Here is a 26,543-nt window from a genome sequence, read left to right as displayed (position 1 = left end):
TCCAGGTTCTGGCGCGCCTTTTGCTCCCAGTTGGGGATTCATCTCTCCTTCTCCTCGGCCTACCACCCTCAGTCCAATGGGGCCGCAGAACGATCCAATCAGGCCTTGGAGCAATTCCTTCGTTGCTATGTCTCCGATCACCAAGACAATTGGGTTGACCTCCTGCCTTGGGCTGAGTTTGCCAGGAACACGGCGGTGAACTCTTGCTCTGGGACGTCTCCCTTCATGGCCAACTATGGGTTCCAACCTGCCGTGTTACCGGAGGTATTCTCTCCCCAGGATATTCCGGCTGTGGAGGATCACCTTTCCGTCCTACGTGCTTCTTGGGTACAGATCCAGAAGTCCCTTGAGGTCTCTGCGCAGCGCCAGAGACTCCAGGCTGATCGCAGACGAGCGCCTGCTCCTTCCTACCAGGCCGGAGACCGTGTATGGTTGTCCACCCGCAACCTCAACCTTCGAGTGCCCACTCCCAAGCTGGCGCCTCGCTTTGTTGGTCCCTTCCGAGTGCTTCGCAGGGTAAACCCGGTAGCCTATGCCCTTGCGCTTTCTCCTGGCATGCGGATCTCCAATGTGTTTCATGTCTCCCTGTTGAAGCCACTGGTGTATAATCGTTTCACTTCCTCGGTTCCTCGGCCTCGTCCGGCCCGAGTGGGCAATCGTGAGGAGTATGAGGTGAGCAATATCCTGGACTCACGCCTGGTCCGCGGTCGGGTGCAGTTTTTGGTTCATTGGCGTGGTTATGGTCCAGAGGAGCGTTCCTGGGTTCCCTCCGCAGATGTCCATGCTCCTGCCTTGCTCCGAGCCTTCCACGCACGCTTCCCTCAGAAACCGTTCTTTACTCCGCGGAGGAGGGGCCCTTGAGGGGGAGGTACTGTCATGGTCTTACCTTCTTGCTGTTCTCCTTCGTTTGACATGTGCTGGCGGCCATCTTGGTTTCTGGGTTTCTTGTAGCCTCCCACCCTGCGGCTCCTCCTTCCCACTGGGAGGAGCTGGATGCCTAGCTCATATATATAGGAGGTCTGTGGCTTCAGTTCCCTGCTTGGTCCTCCTGTGTTCACATGCTTCTAAGACTGCTGCTGCTTCTGGTTCCTGATCCTGGCTTCGTCTGACTACCCTGCTGGTTCCTGATCCTGGCTTCGTCTGACTACCCTCCTGGTTCCTGACCCCTGGCTTCGCAAAGACTCTGCATCGGTTTCGCCATCCATTTGGACTTTTGCTTTATAGGTTGTTTTTCAATAAAGCTTTCTTATTTTCACTTATCTGTTGTTGTACGTCTGGTTCATGGTTCCGTGACAGTGATCTATTGCATCCTTATATGTCACTGTCATTTCGATGTTTAACACTACAGATAGTGAGCACTGGCTAGCTAAAAACATTGACAAATCATGTATTTTGAAAACACTGAATGGTAGTAGATTGTTTTTTAAAACTTTGAGAAATTTAAATTCTGGTTCCTTATTTTTGGAGAATAAAAGGATGACTGCGATAAAACCACTTGTTTGAACGTATCTATACAACCAAAACTATACAGCAAGGATAAACAAGACTGCCAATGCATTTCACACTAACACTAAACAAAATTAGGTTTCACCTAATGATGGCATACCCATCATGCTGCTCTCCTGAATAATCACAGTGCTAAATCCAACAGCTCACAGTTACGAGCTGGACCTGAACCTGATATTGAGATAGAGAAGGGTTGACCATCCTAGAGCGGTATCTTTTTGTTTTGTTTCATTGTTGGATCTTGTTGACCACTTTCTCCACAGCTTATACCTGAAAATAGCCTCAATGGCACTAATTCAAATGTTTAGCTACATTGGTAGATTAAAGTTCCTCTGTGTCATAGTGATGATCGTGCAGCCTTCTTCTTGTTCTGCCAACATACTGAATCGAGCGCTGGGTTTGGAATAACTCCTTTGCTCCATTTGGACCTGCCATTTTTAGCCTTGCAAAAATAGCAGCAGATTCAACACTACAGGCTCAATAGGGACTTTTGCAATGTTGGCAGGGGCAACTGCAGACACTTTTGTACATGAGACTGAGCTTGTAGATAGTCTTCTGCCAGTAGCATTATATCCTGAGGTATTCCACAACAGAGGGAAAGCCACAACTCCTTTCCTTCACTGATAGCATTTCCCAGTTTTCTAATATAGGAGCTTCCAACATGGTGGGACACCTCTTTCAGGGACCATTGAGCCACACTTTCTTTCTCCTGGAGTCACACACCCAGCTGTTGCTGGGGGAGTAGGTTTTCTTTCAGTCGAGGCTTTCCCAATTCTTTTTCCCAAGAACAATATCCACTCTAAACTTGTGGTTGTTGCAGCCCTAGCTTTCCTTTGCCAGTAGTAGGGGCTGTAGCAACTCTGACCAGTGGTGTTTGGGTCAGTCATGCTTCCTGGACAGCAACCTTTACAAAGTAGTCACAAATCTCTAACATCATCCGCCGGCAATATCTTTTGATAAAGTTCTCTCGTCTCATTTCCGCAATGTTGGGTGGGCCGATGAGAGACAGCAATACTACAGTTCATCGGTTTACTCACGGTTAGCAGAAAGCCTCCCTAGGCTGGTCGCACAGTGAAGAGGAAGACAGCACGAAATCCTCCGGGGCACGCTCTGTGATAGGGAAACGCCAGCCAAGATGGTGGTTGAGGTGCCCGTGATGACAGTGGGGTTTAGAGTGCTTGTGGTGGCTGGGTCCCTAGGTGGTATTTGTCGTGACGCCAGTACCGTTAATGGTGGTACAACCAGTTGTAATAGCAATAGTGAAGAATGAGGTAGACAGTGGTAGGATACAACTCACAACTTTTACTGTGACTGGTTTTGGTTGCAGTACAAACATCCAGTTAGAATACAGTCTCTTGGTAAATAGAGGAATTCTGCTGATCCACTGTTAATAGGCTTTAGTAATGCTGGACTCAGGCTGTGACTCAGTATAGTGCTTACTTGTAAGTGATTTGGCTTCTGGTACCTTTTGAATCCAGGGAAATTTGGTGAGATTGCCAGTGGCTAAGAAATCCTTCACCTTTATTCTCAAAGGTCAGTTGCTGCCGTTTGGTGGCTTTTACCCTTTGATTCAAGCAGTTCCAATTTGTCCCTTCTTAGGACTGACCTTCACTAACCTCTACATTCTGCTTTCTCTCTGTACACTGACTTCCTGAACTGAACACTGACCACAGATAAACCTGAGCTGGGATAGATATCCCAGAGTGGTACTATCCCCATTTTGTGGTGGGAAGTATGAAGCACACTTGACCAGCCTATGAACAGGGATTAAACAGGTGTAGCAATGCACATGCAAAATATAGCAATGACAAAGTAGTAATACATTTGCAGTTCCCACGTGTCCTGAGTGGGACGCTGCATACCCCCATGGTAAAACGTGTGTCGACCTCAACACACTTTTGACTCGATGTTGTGTCTTCCTGTAAGATATAAGAGAAAGGGAAAAGCATGCATGCATAGGAAATAACAACATAACCCCATTCTTGTACTTCTTGTATCTGCAAGTAAAATGGGTTAGGCAAACATATCTCAGGCAACAACGAAATGTGTAAAAAAGGGGTGTAGTTTTTCCTCTGAAGACTGGTGATATATGGCAAAACCAGAATAGTCCACGATGAGATGCAAAAAGGAAAAACAAAACAAAAATAACATCTCAGGAGGCTCACAGGGTATGAGTCCGTTCCCTGGGCACAGGAAAATGTCAACAGAAGAATATCACAGAGGCTCAGGTACGTGAAAGTCTATCTCTGGGTGCAGGCTTGAACGTTGCAAAACAGTAGGTAAGTAGTCCTTTTAAAAAGTCCTTTAAAGGAAATAAACATGATATCACAAGTAAGTCTTCTTCTCACTCTGGAACTTCAGACGATGTAAGGATGCATTCAACGATGAGATGGCAGGGCTGGTAGTTGTCTTCTCGGCTGCTGGTGTAGGAAATCCTTAAAACGGACAGGTGGTTGTCCTCTTGTAGTCCTGTCGGATCTTCGTAGCGGCTGAGTTTCTACAGGTCTTGTTTCAAGGGAATTTGGTGTCTCTTGAGCTGTAGTAGACACTTCTTGAGATAGCTCCTCTGGTTGAAGTGCGGTTGTATTGGTCTTGGCAGGCACTAAGATATTGAGCCATGGTGTAAGGAACCATTGTAAAGGATCAGAGTCTAATAATGCTTTTCCAAAAGACTGTAGTGGATTCTCTGAATCAGATGATTTTGTAGGCTCTGGTTCTATGGATTGTGTTTCCTCTTGGACAGCTTCTTCTTGAAGAGTTTCTTCTTGAGTACTTTCCTTGAGACATAACTTAAGGCGATTGCGATGTACTACACGTGATTTGTTTTCTTTAGTGATCTCGTAAGTATGAGTCCCTGGATTGAGAATAGCTGTAATGGTGTAAGGTTCTCTCTCCCATTTGCTATCTAACTTGCTGGTGCGATGGTCGTTTTTTAACCACACATGGTCACCTATTTTGAGAGGTTCTGCTTTGGCAGATTGGTTATAATCTTTTTGTTGCTTTTCATGAGCATGTTCCATGCGATGTTGAACAATTTCTTGTGCATCAATTAGACGTCTTTGGTGCTCACTCACCCAATCAGTCTTTGGTAGAGCTTTGATTGCATCAGGCACTTGTACGCCCAAAGTATGATCAGCAGGTAGTTTACCTTGTCGGCCAAACATGAGATAGTAAGGTGTATACCCAGTAGAACAGTGAATGTTGTTGTTGTAGGTGTACATCAATTGAGGCAATAGAGTAGGCCAATCACTTCTTGTAGCAGGCGGTACTGCTCTTAACATCTCAATTAAAGTTTGGTTCATTTTCTCGCAAAGTCCATTCCCTTGGGGGTGGTAGGCTGTGGTCCTGATTTTCTGGCAATTGTGAAGTGTACACAGTTCTTTGAAGAGTTGCGACTCGAAGGCAGATCCCTGATCTGTAAGGATTGTTTCTGGGCATCCATATGGCAATAGGAAATGTTTCCAGAAGGCATCTGCAGTTGTCTTAGCAGTCAAGTCCTTGACAGGTACGGCTACAACAAATTTGGTATAATGATCAATGATGGTCATGGCGTATGTGTAACCTGAGCGACTTGGTTCCAGCTTCACATGGTCAATTGCAACTATTTCTAGCGGTGTTCTGCTTACAATGGGATGTAAGGGTGCTTTTTGGTCATGTTTTTCATTTCTTCCAACAGCACAGGTGGAACATTCTCGACACCACTGTTCAATGTCTCCTCTCATCCCAATCCAATAGAATCTTCTACGGATGGTAGCTTCTGTCTTCTGCACACCAAAGTGTCCCGATTGGTCATGGTACATTTCAAGAATGATTCTTGCATCTCGGCGTGGTATTAAGATTTGGTATAGACGATCCCAGGTAATTGGGTCTAAAGTTCTTCTTAATAGTAGGCCCTTCTGTAGGAAGAGATGTTTTCTGTGTCTCCACAGTTTTGACAATTCTGGATCAGCATTTATTCTGCGAATTCTTTCAGGTGTTCTTCCACTGGTGAAGAAATTTTGCAGTTCTCCCAACACTCTGCTTTCATTTTGCAGCTTGATCCACCTTTCTTTGTCCACTTGGGATCTTGGATCCACTTGTTGTTGAAGGTTAAGGACTTTTCTTCCTTTGATGGTGATAATGTCTTGTTGGGCAAAATTTTTGTAAAAAGCTGGCATTTCTACCTCTTCCCAAACATCTTCCTGTGTAGTAGGGTCCTCTTGGGTAGGCAGATGAGATAATGCATCCGCATTTTCATTTGCTTTTCCTGTTCTGTATTTTATGGTGAAATCGCAGTTAGCTAGGCGTGAGGCCCATCTTTGTTCCAATGCTCCCAAGTTAGCGGTATTAAGATGTGCTAGCGGGTTGTTATCTGTGAAGGCCACAAATGGTGTTGCTGCAAGGTAATCTTTAAATTTTTCTGTAACAGCCCACACGAGTGCGAGGAATTCCAATTTGAAGGAACTATAGTTTTGGTCGTTTCTTTCAGTACCTCTAAGAGATCTACTAGCGTAGGAAATAACTCTTTCTTTACCTTCTTGTACTTGCGACAGGACAGCTCCCAGACCTTTCTTACTAGCATCTGTGTAAAGATGAAATGGCTGCTGGTAATCTGGATAGCCTAGGATTGGTGGTTCTGTTAACTTCTTCTTCAGGAGCTGGAAGGCAATTTCTCTTTCTGTGTTCCATTCAACTGGTATTGGAGACTTTTGGTACCTCTTAGGATGTCCTCTCAGAAGTTCTAATATTGGCCCCGCAATTTGGGCAAAATGAGGAATAAAGCGCCTGTAGTATCCTGCGAAACTGAGAAAACTCCTCACTTCTTTCACTGTAGTAGGAGTAGGCCAATTTCGGACTGCGGCTATCTTCTCTGGATCCGGTTTAACACCTTCAGAGCTTACAATATGCCCTAAGTATTTGACTTCTGACTTCAGTAGATAGCACTTAGATGGTTTGACTTTGAGTCCATGTTTAATGAGGACTTGAAAAACTTCGGCCAAATGTTTCAAGTGATCTTCAAAAGATTTGGAGTAGATGATGACATCGTCTAAGTACAACAGGACGGTTTCAAAATGTTTGTGTCCTAAACAACGCTCTATTAATCTTTGAAAAGTTCCGGGCGCATTGCAAAGTCCAAAAGGCATGCAGTTGAACTCAAATAGGCCTATAGGGGTGGTAAATGCAGTCTTCTCACGATCTTCAGGTGCCATTGGTACTTGCCAGTATCCACTGGTTAAATCAAGGGTAGAGAAGTAGGCTGAAGATCCTAAAGCTGTCAAAGATTCCTCTATGCGTGGTAAAGGGTAAGCATCCTTGTGGGTGATTTGGTTATTTTTTCTGTAATCCACACAGAATCTGATGTTACCATCCTTTTTACGGACAAGGACTAGAGGTGCAGCCCATGGACTATGGCTGTCTCTAATGACATTGGAGTCCTTCATCTCTTGAATCATTTGCTTTACGGATTGGTACATAGTTGGTGGTATAGGCCGATATCTTTCCTTGATCGGTGGGTGTGAACCTGTAGGGATGGAGTGCTTGATGATATCCACTTCTCCATAGTCTGTGGAATGCTTACTGAAGGCACGGTGAAGCTCCTTCACAATTTTTAGTACACCCTCAATTTGGTTTGCTGGTGTGGAAGCATCTCCCACATGAAGTTCTTTCCACCAGGATGTGTTTACATTTTGGTCCTGTGGGTTCTGTCTCTTAGTAATTTCTTCTGTGGTAGCTGTAGCCACACTGATGACATCTTGAAAAGTGACTTGGATTAGATGTGCAATAGGACGCTGTTTTGTTAGTGTTACACTGCTATCACTCAAGTTTAGGAGTCGTATAGGCACTTTACCTTCAGAGACGGTTACTAGGCTCCTTGCAGCTCTAACTAGAGGATAGTCTTCCAAAACAACAGGCTCTACCAGGGCTTGGTAGTCTTGACCTTGAATTCCGACTACAGCTCGGCACCACAAGAAAGTTTCGGTGTTGGGTTTGAGGATCACAGGTTGCTTATCCCGTATGCGGGCACAGCAGATTTCTCCTTTTTCGTTGGTGAATCTCTGTTGCGCATTTAGTACACGGATGGTTTGTTGGATCACCTTCTTAGAATCAGGAGAGGCAGTAGGCACTAACTGGTGCAAGGCTTCTAGCATCTCAACATAACAGTTCCTGAGGACATTCATTCCTAGGACTATTGGAGGTTTAGGGTTATTGTCTCTGACTTGTACCACAATAAGGCCTTGTCAAGGTAGTGTAGTTCCTCCTACTTGAATGGTAGGTTCCCAATAACCATGGACTGGTATGGGTTTGCCGTTACTGGCTATGAGACTCAGCCAGGATTCTGGAGGCTGGGTAAGCTGATTTTGATCCCAGTATTTTTCAAAGGCTGCTTGTTGGATAGTGGTGACTTGGGATCCGGTGTCAACAAGGGCAACAAAAGGAACTCCATTTATTTGAAGTGTCACTTCTGGTCGGGATCCTACGTACCTTGGCATCCAGTGGGGATCTTCTGGACCTATTGGTTTACCTCCAGAGGGGTGGTCCTTGGCCTCGGGGGTTTCCCGTTTAACTGCCAGCAGGTTGCTTCTGTATGGCCTGGTTTGTGACAGTACGTGCAGATTGGGCGCTTAGGGGTACTAGTGCGGTCAGGGGGGCATCCGCCCGAATTTCTGGAATAAGTCTCTCTATAATTAGAGGGGAAGAGTCTTCTGGACACAGGTTTCTCATCCTCTAGCATTAGTGGTTTCTCCCATTGTTCCAATTTTTGATGGACTTTCTCCAGACTTTTAGTCAGGAAATGGACTTGCTCAGTCAAGGCAGCAACTGCGTCAGGAACTGGAGCTTGGGTTGCCTGACTGACTATAGGTAAAGACTTTACAGGGGTAACCAGCTGTGATACAGGCACTTCAACAGATCTAACAGGTTCTGTTGGTGGTCTTTTTCCTAGTATGCTGATAGCTAGTTCTTTGAAATCTAAGAAGGTAGCTCCTGGATGTTGGGCGGCTAACATTCTTAGTTGGCTCTTTAGATTGTCTGTATTGACGCCTTCAATAAATTGTTCTTTCAGGGTTTTGTCCTGATTCTCCGCCTCACGGGGGTCTACTGGGACAACAGCTCTAAGGGCTTCCTGCAAAGATAATGCAAAGTCTCTGAGTGACTCACCAGATTGCTGTTTCTTGCTGAAGAACCTCATCTTGACCTCTGACACAGACCTGGGTTCAAAGGTGGTGTAGAGACGTTCAAAAATCTGCTCCATGGTCTTTCTCTCTGAGCTCGGCCAAGATTTCACTTCTCTGAGCGCAGCTCCTTCCAATTGCGCAAGAAGAATCTGCATCTGTTGCTCTGAGGATACAGGGTACAATCTGAACACAGCAAGAATTTTTTCTTTAAAGTCCCTTAAAGTATGAATTTCTCCAGAATATCGTGGGAACCAGGGGGCCCCAAAATAATAAGGCATGGTTAAAGGCATTAAGCTTGGTGCTGCAGCGGTTGGTATTGCACTGGGACCGACTGCGGCTGCTGCAGGGGGTCCGCTGAGGTCAGGCTGCACGTCATCTTCCTGCACAGACATGGTGACAGCAGGTGAATTCTAGTTAGGTAAGTCAAATGCGTTTTTAGACACTTTTTATGCGGTGTTGCTAAGGGCAACCGCTGTCTTGCGGGTGTATGGCCCTTTAAGAATTTAATGCCAGCTGAATACAATGCTGCAGCAAAGTTGATTTTGGGTTTCTGGCAAAGTTCCGGCTATCAGTGCTCCTTATAGATAGTAGAGGCAACTGACAGGTTTACTGCTTTAACGGCGAGCAATGCGATTATTTTCTCTTCTTTTGCTCGCATGCGAAGTCTGGCGACTTCTGGGGCATGCGCTTGTCACACTCTCCTCCCAGGATTGACACAGCAAAAGTAAGGCGGGCTGGCCGGACAATTTTGAATAAATGGGTGGCACCAAAATTTCCCGCTCTTCAGGAGGTGTCACTAACTTATCCACAGTGATGGCACAGACATTTTAAACATGAAGGCCTCCGGCAGCCATTTTAAGTGAATAGAAACAGTCAAGTCAATTCAAATACAGCAAGCAGTTTTGTTGACACACAAATGTCTGATTTCCTCTCTTTGGATGCTGCGATTTTTATGCTGATAACTGGGATAACACTTCCATGCGACTTTGAAACAGTTTAAACAGTTCTGTGGCCCCACACAGTGTGCAATAAGTAAACAGTCTCTCAATAAAGCAAAGGGGCTAATTCTGATGCAACAGTCTTTTAGATAAGGCACAGGGGGTTAATATCCTGTTCGTGACGCCAAATTTTTATGCGACGAGCCAGAACCGCAGGGGTGACACGTGAGGTGCACGGTGGGCCGATGAGAGACAGCAATACTACAGTTCATCGGTTTACTCACGGTTAGCAGAAAGCCTCCCTAGGCTGGTCGCACAGTGAAGAGGAAGACAGCACGAAATCCTCCGGGGCACGCTCTGTGATAGGGAAACGCCAGCCAAGATGGTGGTTGAGGTGTCCGTGATGACAGTGGGGTTTAGAGTGCTTGTGGTGGCTGGGTCTCTAGGTGGTATTTGTCGTGACGCCAGTACCGTTAATGGTGGTACAACCAGTTGTAATAGCAATAGTGAAGAATGAGGTAGACAGTGGTAGGATACAACTCACAACTTTTACTGTGACTGGTTTTGGTTGCAGTACAAACATCCAGTTAGAATACAGTCTCTTGGTAAATAGAGGAATTCTGCTGATCCACTGTTAATAGGCTTTAGTAATGCTGGACTCAGGCTGTGACTCAGTATAGTGCTTACTTGTAAGTGATTTGGCTTCTGGTACCTTTTGAATCCAGGGAAATTTGGTGAGATTGCCAGTGGCTAAGAAATCCTTCACCTTTATTCTCAAAGGTCAGTTGCTGCCGTTTGGTGGCTTTTACCCTTTGATTTAAGCAGTTCCAATTTGTCCCTTCTTAGGACTGACCTTCACTAACCTCTACATTCTGCTTTCTCTCTGTACACTGACTTCCTGAACTGAACACTGACCACAGATAAACCTGAGCTGGGATAGATATCCCAGAGTGGTACTATCCCCATTTTGTGGTGGGAAGTATGAAGCACACTTGACCAGCCTATGAACAGGGATTAAACAGGTGTAGCAATGCACATGCAAAATATAGCAATGACAAAGTAGTAATACATTTGCAGTTCCCACGTGTCCTGAGTGGGACGCTGCACAGGCAACAGTATTCATTCTTTTACTGCCCTAGGAGCTTGTTGTATTCTCTCTCTTTAGCTGGGGTCATCACTGCCAGATCACCTTTATGCCATCTATGGCAGACTCCAAAGCTGTTGGCAGATATTGTTTGAGCATGTATGGACCATGCTTCTCCAGCAACAGAATTATTTCTGTAACGTTAATCATGTCATTGTTTGAAGGCTTCTTTTCTTCATCGTACATCACAGGACACACAGCAAGCTACATTCATGACCATCTGGGTTATGCCCCATCTGTAGATGAATGGACACTAGTAAACCAAAACAGACAAGAAGTCTGTTTATAGACTACTATACAGGAAGAACTTCAGTTTTTTCATCATTATCTGAAGGTAATGGTCACTGAAGTTCAGCTCTCTGTATGATGTTGCCATTTGTCTCAAAACGGTTCCAGTAAGGATCAAGGGACTGGTTGACTAGATCCAATCCTATTGGTAAGATGCTAAAATTGATGGTATCATTGATCTTCATACAGTGTGAAAAACCATATGTGAAAATTCTTTATGCAAAAACATATAAATTATAACAATCGTGAAAAAAAAAAAAAAAAAAAAAAAATATATATATATATATATATATATTTATAGTCCTCCAATTGATCCAGATAATCTCAAATAGCCAAAGATCAAGCTTCCATCAATAGTGGATCTTAAATCTTGCTAATCTTAGACCGATATGTGAGGGTGAAATAGAAGAAATAGCCTCTTACCAGATAACACTAAACAGTGAGCCTTATTGGTGTATAGGCACTTACCACACGTGAACAAATGAAATCAAGTGAGGTAACACCTCGTGGTAGTGCAAACTTTTTACCAGAAGTATGTAGAGGGTAGGCATAAACCACTGTTGTTTATACGGATGCACCAGATAGAAGGTATCCAATGGCGGCTTCAAAGCTTGGGCTGAATGTTTCTCCACTCCACCATATTCAACTCACCGATGTGGCTGGCGATACTGTACTCTAATATAGCTCCCCCATAACAAAAGATATAAAGTGCCAATAGTGCATTTACCTTTTTAAAATAACTTTATTAAAAAAGAAACACACCTACATGGCAAATGGAAGGACCTGGGCATAAACAATGGTTCCAAGTGTACCGAACGTGACCGCCTGCAGTGCGGAACACGTGGTGTGGTGTGGCGTGACAACGTGGCTACTCCCCCCGACGCGTTTCTCCTTATCAGGCTTCAGCTGGGACCGAAGCAAGGAGCACATTACTGCGTTATTACTGCATTGCTTCATAATTATTGTTGCATGGTGATGCATAAGTCTGTTGTTGGCTGATTGGAGCTGCTGCTAGTACAGGCCTATTTTTTTAAGCCAGTAGGTTTAAAGGTAAATGTCTTCCAGAAAGCGGGATGGGGGAGGCACGGCTGAGAGGGGCACAGGTGCAGGTCTTGAGGACTATAGTCATAATCCCACTATGTTAGCTTCTCCCGAAAGACCACAAGTGTCAGGTGCATCTGAGCTACCCTATTTTTCTGGCATAGTAGCTACTGTGAGTGCTTCCTCCTGTCAAGGTCTTACCTTGCCCTCCTGTTGGAAGCCATCTTGGACACGTACAGACTGCTGCCTTTTATAGATATACCCACTTCTGGATCCGACCCTGGCTTGGAGTACTTCCTGCTCCTGGACTTGACCCCGGATTGTTCCTGCTCTCATTTTCTTACTGTTGCTGTGTGATTAATATTATTGTTGTTCCTCCAATAAACTGCTTCATTTTACCTGCATTCCCGTGTGGTCTGGTTTCCTGGCACCCTGACACCTCCTCACTAAGGTTGACCTGATTTTGGCATTGACATTCCTGGAATGGAAGATTGGGATGATTGCTTCCATGGAACAGATTGGTAAAAAAAAAAAAATGGGAGAGGTCCCCATCACCAGATCCCTCTTCAGTAGTGGGGGAAAATGGGTAGAGGTTAAGGAGGAAGCTGTTGGGGCAGAACTTAAGGAAGGTCAGGTGGAATTTTCTGCATCTGAAGAGTCTGAGCTTTAGGAGGCTCAGGGGCTGTATTTTAGGCACAGAAAGAGCTAGTGCAGTTGCTTTCTGAAATGGGTAACTCCGACTTTAGGTTGCCTCCGGTAGAAACCTCAACCGTTAAATACTTCTTCCAGGGATCTTTGCAACCCCCGCACAGTTCTCAGGCCTTTTCTTTACACCCTTTTTTAGAGCAGATGTTATATGCAGAATAGGATCACCCAGATAGGGTATTTGTACCACCAAAAAGGTTCTCTCTTCTCTATCCTATGGAAGAGAAGCTTCTTGAAGTGGAGTATCACCGCAGTAGATGCAGCCTCAATAAGAATTTCACTTGTCCGGTTGATAACAAGAAACTGGAATCCCTTCTAAAGGCTTCCTTTGCTTTAGCAGGGTCTGCTATGCGGTGGGAGGTGGCAGCAGCTGGCGTTTGCCAAAGCTTAAAGGATCATGTTAAGCAATTGGTAAGTAGGATCCTGCTGCAGAGGGATGACTCTAGTAATGAATTAACAGAGTTGCCTCGGGACTTATGGTTTGCGGTGGATGCCTTGAAGGACTCTGTCCAGCGACTTTTGCATATGACTCTGGTGTCAGTTCAAATGCGCAGGGTTCTGTGGTTAAAAAGCTAGTCTGATAAGCTGCCCTGCAAAAAATTGTTGGCAGGGTTTCTTTTTCATGGAAGCCCTTGTTTGGTGAGGATTACAGAACTTGGAGGTCTTATGTGTCTTGATGTGAAGCCAGAAATTGGCAGCCGTGAAAGTACATAATTGGTTGTATTTTTTCTTTCCTCCAGTCAGGGGTAGAAACAAATTTCGCCTTAAGTACCAGTAAAGGCCAGATTTAGACCGTGGCAGTATTTTCCAGTGATCAAATGTTTCTCTCTCATTGAACTGTACCTTTGTTCAGGGGGTGACCTGGATGGTTCCGCCTGTTAAGTCCCACCGTTTCCTTGGGATTCGAATCTGGTTCTGTCTTAAACAAACCACCTTTTTAAACCAATTTGTGATATTCAGTTAGTCCTGTTGATTCGAAAGGTGGTTTTTATGGTTGTGATTACTTTGGCAAGGTGTTGGAATTGGCGGCTTTTTCTTGTATGGAGCCATTTTTGGTCCTTTACCATGACAAAGTGGTATTACGCCCTCACCCATCTTTTTTCACAAAAGTTTTTTAAGTTTTCATTTGAATCAGGACATTATCTTACCCTACCTTTTTCTTAGTCCAGTTGCCACTAGAAAAAGCTCTTCACACTTTGGATGTAGTTTGGGCTGCCAGGATTTATCTAAGGTTATCTGCAGCAATCAGGCAGTCGGACATGTTGTTTGTTCTGCAAGAGGGTCGTAGAAAAAGACAAGCAGAGTCTAAAGCGACAACTTAGCAGTGGATCTGACAGTTTATTACTCAAGCTTATGGCTTGAAAGGTAAGACCCCTCTTCCTCAGGTAAAGGCACATGCTACTAGGAGTGTAGGAGCATCTTGGGCTATTCAGTAAAGGGCACCAGTAGCTCAGGTCTGCAAGGCTGCAAACTGTTTTTTTTTTTTTTTAGTACATACCTTTACAAGGTTTTACCAATTGGATGTAAGAGCTGAGAAGGATGCTCCATATGGTTGCAATGTGTTGCGGGCTGCAGAAAAGTTCTTTAAAGCTTGATTGTGATTTTTTTCTGACATTTAAGATGGTCATGACTATAGCCTGCTCTATGTCCTGTGATGTACGATAAAGATAATTACATTTTTTTGTACTTACCCATAAAATCCATTTCTTGGAGTACATGCCAGGACACATTTTCCTCCGCTCTTTCTGGAGGTTCTTTGCTTGCTACAAAACTGAAGTGCTTCCTCTATGGGAGGTTGTTATGTAGAGGAAAACTTTGTCTGTTTTGGTTTTCCAGTGTCCATTCACCTATAGGTGGTGCATAACCCAGATGCCCGTGACTATAGCCTGCTCTGTGTCCCTTGACGTACTCCAAGGAATGGATTTTAAAGGTAAATACAAAAAATCTAAATTTCTCTGAGTCCTCTGACAGTCGCCGCCCGATGGTATTAGCCTTCACTAGGCAGATAATTGATTATCAGGTTAATACAAAAAAACCTTTTATACCTCAGCACAACACTAGGGGGCCATCCCTCAGCCATTATCCTGAACCCAATCTGATATTACCCCAGTTTTACGCTGCCTAGCTAAGGAGCTGGTCTAGGTCTTTCTGCTGGGACCTTGTGTTTATGTTTTTTTTCGGAATTCATGTTTTTTTCTTTGCACTTTAGATTTTTATTTCTCTCACTATCACTAGTTAGTCAGGGATTCCTTTCCTGGAGGACTACAAGTGACTGCAGAGCTGGGCCTCGGACTGGGTATTTTAGATCCTTATGGAGTCCCAGCCTGCCAACGAGCGTCGCAGGTTACTAGTACGCCCAGGCCTCGCAATGACAGTGCCCCTCCAAATGGGGATGAGCCTGCGGAGCTGCGTCTTCGCTGAGGGTGTCTCAAACCCGGATTGCCCGCGTGTTGCCAGCATCCCTCCTTGGCTGACGGCACCCCCACTGAGGGTGGGAGGTCTCCCGTATCTGAGCGGTGCCCGCTTTCTGGACTGGTGAGTAATGTTACCCCCTTGTCCCTGGGGACGTTTGGGGGGTTGTGGGCCCACTCTTAGGGGATAGCAGGTGGTCTCTGTAGGATCCCCATTCTGGCCGGGTTGGTGGTTTCTCCCTCCCTCCCTGCTCCCGCTGGGGACGCTGTATGGGGTGCTGTAGGGGTCTCCCTGGGGTCTCTGATGATAGCCAGAATGTGTTTGTACACTTAGTTTTTTTTGGAGCAGCCGCCATGTTTTATGGTGTGCAGATTCTAAGCTCTGTGTAAGGACAGCAGCCATGTTGGAACTCTGCACAGGCTCTTGATTGGGCGCCATCTTGGATGTGGGCAAATGCCTAGTAAGGGCAAGCGGACATTTTCCCTGTGACATTTGTCATTGAGTTTCTATAGGCACCTTTTGTCTGGGCTCGAGGGCTGGGCCTCTAGCGATGTGAGGTCACTTCCTCCTCCTTCACACTTTCTCCTGTGTAAAAATGTGCTGACAGGCTGGGGTTTTTTGTTAATCCTTCTGTCATTTTTCAACCAAAAGTTTTTTACTTGTGGCTAGTGTGTTTTTACAGGGGGCTCTTTCTGTCTGTGCAGATTGCGGGGGGGTCCGCAGAAACCGATGATTTAAAGGGCCAGCGTCCCTTCATTTTAAATCCCCCGCAGACCTGGTGGGGGCTTCGAGTACACCTGAATCCTTCCTGGCCTCCATAGCTGCTGCTCTTGCGACTTTGGCGTCCCAGGTGAATCTGCTGATGTCAGCACGCTCCCCAAAAAACGACCTGTGCCCTCCCAGTCCTCTGACTCTGAGCCCGAATTGGTTGCCACGGACGATGGTCCCCCTGAGGGGTCCCGGTCCTCCGCTTCTGAGAGGAAGGAGGAGGGGGAATCTTCCTCCTCGGTAGCATGGGAACGCGCTATGATGGATGCTCTCATTGGCGTCATAACAGTAACTTTCAATCTTGACGATGAGCCAGCTCAGTCCAGTAAGCGATCCATTTTCGGGTTCTTCAGACTCCAGAAGTCGGGTCAGGCTTTTTTCCTGCCCTGAGGAATTTCATGTGGTCGTGAATGACCAGTGGCGGCGCATTTAGCACGTGTTGGTGGTGCCTAAGCATTTTTCCATCCGCTATGCATTTTTGGAGGCGGTAGACAAACGTTGGACGGTGTCCCCAAGCAGGGGATCACACTGTGTCTAAGCTGAATAAGTCCACCTTGTTGCCAGTAGAGGATTCCCCGGTATTCAGGGATCCGGCAGATAGGCGTGTGGAAGCGCTTGCCCGCCACATTTGTCTGGTGGCAGGTTCCCTGTTGAAACCTGTGTTTGCCTCAGTGATGGCCATTCAGGCACTCACGACATGGGCAAGGGGCTTCGCAGCAGGATCGGCTCATCCACACTGCGATGTTCCTGTGCGAAGCGGCCTTGGACAAGGCTCCGTTGGTCGCCCGGTGGTCGGCGGTGGGGTTTGTGATCCACTGCATTACCTGGTTAAAGAGCTGACCACGCGTCCAATAAGACGGTGTCTGAGGTCCCCTATGAGGGGGATCGTCTTTTTGGGAAAACTCTAGATGAGTTGATTGAGGGGCTCACGGGAGGTAAGAGTACTCTGCTGCCCCAAGTCACCAAGGGTAAGTCCCCCCGCACGGGGAGGGGGCCCTCCTTCAAGACTCAACATAATTGCTTTCGTGCCTTTGGGACGCAGGTGAAGGGTAACCCTTCCAACTTCCCGGTGGCTACAAGCAGCCGTGGTCGGGTAAGCCAAGAGCCGGTCAGTCTGGTTCGGCGGCCCAGTCCACCTCTTCCTGAAGGGGAGCCCTCACCCGTTTTCGGGGTGGGGGGGATGTCTGCTTTACTTTCAGGTACCCTGGTTGTCCGGCATTCAGGACAGGTGGGTTCACGAACTGATTTGTTCAGGGTACAAGATCGAGTTTCAATCTCACCCCGCAGACAGGTTGTTCCCGTCTCTTCTCCAGTTGTCCCCCGATCGTCTCAGGGATCTCATGGGGGCAGTGCACGATCTGCTTGCCCAAGGAGTCGTTGTTCCCGTTCTCTCACGGAAAAGGTTTTGCGGGTTTTACTCCAACCTGTTCACGGTGCCCAGGAAAGATGGCTAGGTGCGTCCGATTCTGGATTTGAAGTCTCTGAACTGCTTTGTGCGGGTACAGTAGTTCAGGATGGAATCCATCCGGTCGTTGGTGGCCTGGGGACTTCCTGGCATCCATCGACTTGAAGGATGTGTATCTCCACATCCCTATTCTCGAGGGTCATCAGAGATATCTCAGCTTTGCGGTGGCTGGGGAGCACTACCAGTTTGTGGCGTTGCCTTTCGGTCTCGCTTCAGCTCCCAGGGTTTTCACCACGGTGTTGGCTATGGTTCTAGCTTTACTGCACTTACGGGCATTGCGGTCCTCGGTTACCTGGACAACCTCTTGTTAAGGTCGAACTCATGTGTGACCTTGGCAAACGATCTGGCCGTGACGGTTCGGACACTACAGGAGTTTGGGTGGACCATCAATTTTCATCAGTCAGCACTGACTCTCTCAACTTGTCTTCAGTGCCTAGGGATGGTCCTGGACTCTGCTCAAACTCGGGTCTTCCTTCCGGAGGAAAAAGTCTGGACTCTGCGGGAGGAGATCAGTGCTCTCAGGCACAACGATCTCTCCTCTTTGCGGACCTGCATGCGGGTTCTGGGCCTGATGGTCTTGGCCTTTGAAGCAGTTCCGTTTGCTCAATTTCATACCAGGCCTCAGCAAGCGGAGATCCTGGACAGGTGGGACAAGACGGCTCAGTCCTTGGAAAGGTGGATTTCATTGAGTCGTCTGGTGCGGTCGGATCTCTTGTGATGGCTCTGGTCGCAGTCCTTGCCGCAGGGTCGGCCTTTCCGGGCCTCTGTTGTGGCCGATTCTCACCACAGATGCCAGCCTGTTGGGCTGGGGAGGAGTTCTGGGCACACTTTGTGCCCAGGGGACGTGGTCGGCGGAGGGAGACTTCACTACTGATAAACGTCTTGGAGCTCCGAGCGATCAAGCTTTGCCTGTTCCGGTGGTCATCTCAGCTTCAGGGGTGTCTGGTCCGGGTACAGACAGACAATGCCACGGCTGTGGCTTTTCTCAATCACTAAGGGGGCACCAGGAGTGCCCAGGCGGCCAAGGAAGTGGCCGAGATTCTGTTCTGGGCCGAATCGCATGTACAAGCGTTCTCGGCCGTTCACATTCCGGGTGTGGAACACTGGCAGGCGGACTATCTGAGTTGCCAGACTTTGGACCAAGGGGAATGGTCCCTACCTCCGGAGATGTTTCACCTCCTGTGCGCCCGGTGGGTGACCCCGGACACAGATCTGTTCGCGTCCCGTCTCCACAAAGAGGTGGATAGGTTAGTGGCCAGGACTCGCGATCCTCTGGCAGACGCCGCGGACGCGTTGTGGGTGCCTTGGCACCACTATCGGCTACTGTATGCCTTTCCTCTGATTCAACTGTTGTCCAGTTTCCTCCGCAGGTTGGTGTCGGAACGGATGTCAGTCATTCTGGTGGCCATGGACTGGCCTCGACGATCCTGGTACGCGGACATCGTTCAGGTGGTCGTCGAACCTCTCTGGCGGCTTCCGCTGCGAGACGATCTTCTGTCTCAAGGACCGATCTTCCATCCTGCTTTACAGCCTCTGGCTTTAACGGCATGGCTGTTGAAAGCCAAGTTCCAGAGGGATAGCGGCATTCCTCAGGCGGTCTTCCCTACCTTGTTAAAGGCTCGCACAGCCACTTCAAGATTTCTCACCGCACCTGGAAAGCGTATATCGCTTGTTGCGAAGTGCATGGTTTACACCCTCGTTCCTTCTTGGTGGCGAAGGTCTTGGCCTTCCTGCAGAAGGGCGTGGATCAGCATCTGGCGCTGACTATGGTCCAGGGTCAGTTGTCGGCCTTGGCCGTCTTTTTTCAACAACCTTTGGCGTCGCTTTCTTTGGTCCGCATCTTCATTCAAGGGGTGCGGCATTTGGCTCTCCCGAGGAGAGCTCTCTTGCTTCCCTGGGATCTGAATTTGGTTTTGTCAGTGTTACAAAAACCTCCCTTCGAGAACATCAGAGAGATTCCTCTGTCTGTGTTGTCCCAGAAAGTTTCTGGTGGTTATCACGTCGGCTCGCAGGGTGTCTGATTTGGCGGCCTTGTCCTGCCATTCTCCTTATCTGGTACTTCATAGAGATAAGGTAGTTCTGCGACCGAATCAATCTTTTCTTCCCGAGGTGGTTTCTTCGCTCCATCTCAATGAGGATTTTGTGTTGCCTTATCTGTGTGCATGACCCAAGCATCCTAGGGAATTTGCCTTGCATTCTCTGGATGTGGTCCGGGCGGTCAAGGTCTACCTGTCCGCCACGGAGTCGATTCGGCCGTCTGATTTTCTATTTGTTCTTCCTGAGGGACCTCTGAAGGGAACGGCCGCCTCCGCGGCGTCCATTTTTAAGTGGATCAGACGATTGTTCAGGCCTATTCCGTCATGGGTCAGGTTCCTCCTTTCCCGGTTAAGGCCCATTCTACTCGAGCCATAAGTGTCTCTTGGGCTTTTCACCATCAGGCGTCTGTGGCTCAGGTGTGCAAGGCAGCGACCTGGTCGTCCGTGCACATTTTCAAAAGTTTTACAAACGTGATGTTTTGGCATCTTCGGATGCTTCCTTTGGCCGCAAAGTTTTGTGTGCGGCAGTTGTTTAAGGGGACATTGTCTTTACTGTCCCCCCTTTTTTTGGGGTGTTTTTTGTTGTTTCTGGGTTTGTTCCAGTTTTTTTCCTGTGGGCTCAGGTTGTTACTGGCCCGACTGTTTGCGTTACCTTCTCATTTGGTTGCGTTGTTTTTCCCACCCCTCATACCTGCACTGCTTTGGGACGTCCCATTAGTGAAGGCTAATACCATTGGGCGGCGACTGTCAGAGGACGTAAGAGAAAATAGAATTTTTGTAAGAACTTACCGTAAAATTATTTCTCTGAGTCCTCTAAGAGTTGCCGTCCCCACCCCTCTGGTTTTTTGGATCTGGGGGTTGTTGCCTTCCGGTACTGCTTGCTACAAACTGAGGTAATATCAGATTGGGTTCAGGATAATGGCTGGCCCCCTAGTGGCGTGCCGAGGTTTAAAAGTTTTTTGTATTAACCTGATAATCAATTTTCTGCCTAGCCTTGCTCCTGCAAAGGGCACCATTATCCATTAGTGACGGCTAATACCATCGGGCGGCGACTGTCAGAGGATTCAAGAGAAAATAATTTTTTTTTTTTTTCCATAAACAAGTTTTTATTTTATTGATTGAAAGCAAGATATAACATGAAATGAATACAGTCAAGTACATTGAAAGTCAATGAACCCACATAATAACAGGACATAACAAGTGTGGAAGCTTATGAAATTGCATATTTACAGACATATGAAGGCATCTCGCTAAGCGTATGATTAGAGCATTCTGCTAGATAAGAGAGTTGCAATGAGCAAGAAAAAAAAAAAGAACAGAAATGTGCTTCTTTAGGATGTCTGTAATAAGGATGCAGGTTATTCTTGGTAAATAAAATCATTGGGGGTGCAGGGGAATAACTTGATAAAGAGAAAGATAAGAATAGGTAAATTAGAGGAAGACAAGAGAAGAGAGTGAGAGGGGAAAGGGGAAAAAAGAGAAAGAAAAGAAAAAAAAAAAGGGAAAGGGAGAGGGGGGGGGTGGGAAGGAGAAAATAATTTTACGGTAAGTTCTTATAAAAATTCTATTATTGCAGAGGTACACTCACACCAACCACTTCGATGTTTACAGTTCAGCAAAATGGCGCATTAGGTCTGCTTTCACTTTCGCTTTTACAGATGCACACCTGCCACAATCGTATTATCCTTTTCACAGGAACTTTTGGCTCATAAAATACAGTTTATCAACAAGAACTCAAGTTTCAGCACAGATCAGCCCTTGGAATACCTCTACTATATGTGAAAGTTTTGTTCAAGGGTGGAGATTTCAATGACTCATTTAATTTGCTAAAATTAATTTAAAGTGGTTGTAAACCGCTGGGTGTTTTTTTTTTTTTTTTTGGAGTACCTGTCATCAGCCACCCCTAGGGCCAGAAAAAAACGGCCACACCCGTTGGCCCGTAATAGGGAGCTCTAAAGGATATTAAATATAGTATATATAATGAGGGAATTACTTATTATTTAAATGTATATTCACTGTGAGAGCACTATCCCATCACAATATGTTAAATTTACATATAATCTTATGGGAAAATTGTTATTGAAACTGAATGGTTTGGTGATAGTCTTTATAAAGTAGACATGGCCAGGTGACTCCCCCTTGTCACCTATTCATAAGCTACCTAAGAAGTTGAAACCGTTTTGTACAATGTGTTTTTATATTTATTGAGAAACTTTCTGTTTATGAGAATAGGACCTGCATGTACAGTTGTGCCAGCACACACATTGGAGTAGACAGCACTCAATAGCTGAATTTAAAGTGAAATCCTTATTGTTATAAACTTTAAGAATGTGCAGGGGTCATGTATAAAATTATTTCTGTCATTAAATACATGAGGCTGGTTGAGTATTTTTGAGACACTTCCTATTTGTGAATTAACAAACTCCGGTTCAATGCATAAATAGGCTGATCTACAGTACGTGCGTGACAGCTGAATTTAGACAAGTGGTGAAGCTAAAAACATTTCTCTATCGTTCATTGATGGACGTGGTTCTCTGATCCATATCAGTAGGGTTATACTGCCCCCTACAGGAGTAGGACATGGGGCAGAAAAAAAGTTCTGGCTACGCCTATGGGCAGTCCCAGAGGGTACACCTCTCACTTCCTGCATAGGATGTCGGTTTTATCTGCCTAGTCAGGAATATGGACCTAGTACCTTGCTGGGATCTTTGGTCCTGGCATAAAAGTATTTTTTTTTTTTTTCTGTTTCCAACAGTTTAGTGAAAGTATAAAGCATAACATAAATGATACAGAGAACGGTATTATAACAATATGACTTCTCATAACAAGTCGACAAGCCGTGTTAAGTGTAAATAAATTGGCAAAGTTGCATTATAACATCAAAAAGTAAATATCAGGTAGCAGTCTGTAGACTTCAGTACACCAAAGAACTATTGGGAAAAAGTATTTTTTTTTATGTCGATTTTGTTAGCTAGCTTTTTTCTCCAAAATTTTTTCCTGTGAGATCTTCAAGCAACTATGCCAGGCTGGGCGATGGGCTGGATCTCTATATCCAGTGGTCACCCCAGTCTGGCCAGCGAGCGCATGCGGGCCTTAGCTCCGCGCTGGGTCAGCCGCTACATAGTTCCACTGTACAGGGACTGGCCCCCCCGAGTTACATGTCTCGTCAGGACGCACACGGCAGGGTCTAGGCTTCTGTCGCAGCGTTCCTATTTGGCCGACACCCCCCTCACTTTGGTGGCGTGGGGTCCTGTCAGGAGATGGCATCTGCCTGTGTTCCTGGTATGGTGAGTAAACGTCCCCCCCTTCCCTGGCAGATTTTAGGGTGGACGCAGGCCCCCTCCCTGGAATGGTCGGACCCTCACACTCCTGATTTTCCCTTTATCCTGTTGTGAAGCGCTTAAACGTTTCTCCACCTACCCCTTGCCTCATCTGATGTCTCGGATTCTGAGTCTGACTCAGCCGCCGTAGGCGTGGGGCCTCCCTGCCGGGTCTGTTACCTTGCACCGTCTCCTCGGATAATGGGGATGACATTTCTACCTCCCCTGCCACGCATGATACAGGCACTGGTGGATGCACTGGTTGTTTCGGTGCGTGACACCCTGCAATTTGGAGGACACAGCGGTGTGTGGGTTGCATCTGGCACTCACCTGCCATCTGGAGCAGCTTATTTTGCTAGCATGCTCATGTAGGATGGTGCCATCTGAGACATTCCCCTGGGGTGTCTAAGCTGCTTCTAGACGTTACCCTTTTGAGGAGTCTCTGGTACAGGGGACTGTTCTGCCTTTGGTGGACGTATGGTCTCTAGGCTGCATAGGACTACCATTGTTCCGGTGGAGGAATCCCTGTCCTTTAAGGACTTGGGGGATAGGATGGCGTGGGCTCTGGCCTGCGATCTGTACTCCCTGGTGGGGTCTGCACTGGGAACAGTGTTCATGGTTGCCCTTACCACGCAGACTCTGCCTGAAGGGCGGAGTTTCAAAGCCGTGACTTGGTGAGGGGCGGAGTTTCAAAGCCGTGACTTGATGAGGGGCAAGTCTCTCTTGCCCCGGGTGAGCTGTTGGTCTAGCTGGCGCAGGGGCTGCGATTTGTTTGCGATTCCGCACTGGACTCGGCTCCTTTTGTATGGGTCACCTGACGGTTTCGGCGGTGGGGGTCTGGCATATACTTGATCAGAGTGTTGGTCTCCGGATAAAACTTCTAAGAAGGCTTTAATGGATCTCCCTTTTCAGAGGGATCGCCTGCTTGGCGCTCCCCAGGATGACATTATATAAGGGTCCCACGAGGAGAAGAGTGCCTTTTCCTCCACAGGCTAACAGGGGTAAGGGCCTTCATTGCAGACGGGGTCCCTCCTTTTCAGCTCTCAAACAGTTTCTCGTCCCTCTGGGACAGTCGATGTGGCGAAGTCCTTCAAGACTTCCTCGGAAGGTTCCAAACGACCCTGGTCTGGCGAACAAGAGATTGATTTTCCCAGACCTGAGGACAAGGCCTACTCGGACTAAGGGTGCGTCCTCACCCATTTATGGGCTGGGGGGATGTTTTTTGTCGGTTCTTGGACCTGCGGCTGGCCCGGTTCCCAGGCAGCTGGGTTCAGGAGGTCTTGTGGTCCGGTTGCAAGATTGAGTTTCGATCCGTTTTTTTCCGGCAAGGTTTTCCCTTTCAATGTACGGCTGTCCCCGGATTGCTTGCAGGTGCTCTGTGGGGCAGTTCAGGCTCTGGTTCAACAAGCTGGACCTACTGGCCCTTTGATTATTCTGTACGGGTTAAAAATTCAAGATGGTACCGGCTCGCACAATGGTGGCTTCTCTACATCAAGATACCTACCTTCATATCCTGTTATGTTCAGGACACCAACGGTTTTTCCGTTTTTGCCATGGGGAAGGATCTCTATCGGTTTGTGGCGTTACCCCTTGATCTCGCCTCTGCTCCTCGAGTCTTTACAAGGGTGTTGGCTCCGGTCCTGGCGCTGTTGCGGCAGCAGGGCGTATTGGTCCTGGTTTCCTGGCCCATCTGCTTCTCCGTGTGGTGTTCCCTACGATGCTGTCAACGCACTTGGAAGTCGCCATGAGAACTCTGGATGAGTTCAGGTTGGTTCTGAACCTTCAGAAGTCATCCCTGGTCCCTTCCATGAGACTGGACTATCTGGGCCTGACTTTGGACTCCCCTAAGGGGAAAAAACTCTTGAAACTTCAGACTGTGGTTCAACTGTTGCTATCCCGCACATGGTGGCCCCTTCAGACCTGCATACTAGTTCTGGGACTGATGGTGTTGTCTTTCGAGACGGTCTCTTTCGCTCAATCCCTCTCGGGATCCCCCAGATGGCTATCCTTCTCGAATGAGACTAGAATCCAAACTCTCGGGATTCAGATCTGGCTGAGCTGGCTGACCAGGGAGTCTTGATCTGGAATCCTTCCTCCCCTTTTTACTGGACAATTGTCAGCTCAGATGCAAGCCTGTCCGTGTGGGGAGGAGTCCTCGGCAGGTTCTCTGCTTCGGGAGTATGGTCCCTGGAGGGTCCAGGTTACCGATCAATGTCCTGGAGCTGAAGGCTGGAGGCTTTGCCTAGTTCACTGGATCGGGCACCTGCAGCTGTCCGGTGCACATTCATTCGACTATGCCACAACCATGGCTTAGGTCATTCACCAAGGGGGCACCAAGTGTGTCCTTGCGGCCTTGGAAGTGACAATCCTTCGCTGGGCAGAGTGCCTTGTTCTCTCCGCTGTTCCCTTTCCAGGTGTGTAAACATTGGCAGGCGGATTGCCTCAGTTGACAGGCCTTGGATGCAGGGGAATGGTCCCTTCTTCCGGAGGTGTTTCAGCAGTTGTGCCCTCGTTGGGGGCACTCCAGACGTGGACCTGTTGGCGTTGCATCTACTGGATAGTGCTGAGGTTTGTGGCCCGCTCCCAGGACCCTCTGGTGGGTGCTTTGGTGGCACCATGGGTTCTGTCATAGGCGAGAACATTCGCTAAGTTCAACTTGAACGATGCCGAGAAGTTTAGCGTGGTCACCTGCGCAAGGCTGATGCCGGCATGTTCGTGTGAGAGTACTCACGGCTGGGCCAAGGTCAGTATCAGCTGCGGTCTGTCTTTCCTCTTCTCAAGTTGCTGCCAAGAATTCTTCACGGGATCAAGGCAGGAAGGGTTTGTGGTTGGGTTTTGGGTTGTTGTGGCTCCGGACTGGCCTTGCTGAGCTTGCTTCGCCGACCTGGTCAGGCTAGCCGCAGACTCTCCTTGGAGAATTCTTGTCACAATCTGGATGGAGGCCGAAGTGCAGAGAGGGCTTCCCTTGCAGCTCAGTGCGAGTCACCCCTGGAAGTGGTACAGGAGGTGAAGCGTCCCAAGTAGCACAGGTCGCCTGTGGTGAACACCAGATGATTTCAGAAACTCTGGGTAAGGCAGGCAACTAGAAGAGTAGTAAAAGCCAGGCCGAGGGTCAAACACCGGTGATCAGTCCAAGAGCAAGGTAAGTAGCAGAGCAGGGACGAGCCGGGGTCATACACAGGTGAGCAGGCAGAAACAGAGTCCTTAGGCAAGCCGGGGTCATACACTGGGAAAACAGGCAGGTAGTAGCAAGAGCAAAGTCCGAGAGGCAAGCCGAGGGTCAAACACCAGGAGGAGATCAGATGGTTCAGAAACAAGCCTGGTCACAACAGGAAGTCCAAACAGGAAACACAAGATCACAGGAAGCTGAGAGATAATCCAGCAATGAGTCTGCTCCTATGGCCACCTTTTATAGGCCAGCAGAGGGCAGTGTCCATTGAGGCTGGAACGACCATTGCTATTTCTGGCAATGTTGCCAGTTTTCCTACGGTCATTTCCCTGACGGGCCAGCAGAGGGCTGTGTCGATTGAGCCAGGAGCGTCCATGACTTGTACTGGCAGAAATGCCAGTACGGCTGTATCCCTGACAGTGCCCCCCCCCCCCAAGGGGCAGCCTCCAGATACCCAGACGGGCCCGACTTTCAGGAAACCTTCTATGGAATTCTCGGATAAGCCTTGGGGCATGGATATTGCTCATGGGTTCCCATGAATTATCTTCAGGGGGATACCCCTTCCACTTAATTAAGTACTGAGTCTGTCTACCCCTT

At 47.5% G+C, this 26,543-nt stretch overlaps 1 protein-coding gene across 2 annotated transcripts in view; it reads left to right on the top strand.

The window, feature by feature from the left end:
- The window catches only part of LOC309549293 (AT-rich interactive domain-containing protein 4B-like), a 239,794-nt gene that overhangs the window by 67,330 nt on the left and 145,921 nt on the right, over positions 1-26,543 (top strand). Inside the window, exon 1 of one of the 2 annotated variants that reach the window (XM_082249443.1) lies at positions 14,667-14,706. The exons of the other annotated variant lie outside the window; for it this stretch is intronic. Within the exon in view, the coding sequence (XP_082105569.1) occupies positions 14,694-14,706 (13 nt within the window). The 5' untranslated portion in view covers positions 14,667-14,693. Of the gene's footprint in view, positions 1-14,666; positions 14,707-26,543 lie in introns of those variants that run through there. 2 annotated transcript variants of the gene reach the window in all.

Source organism: Pelophylax lessonae (assembly GCF_965119305.1).
Source record: "Pelophylax lessonae genome assembly, chromosome: 3".
Lineage (NCBI taxonomy): Eukaryota > Metazoa > Chordata > Amphibia > Anura > Ranidae > Pelophylax > Pelophylax lessonae.
The sequence above is the reverse complement of the archived record's forward strand: the minus strand, read 5'-3'. Positions and strand labels throughout refer to the sequence as shown.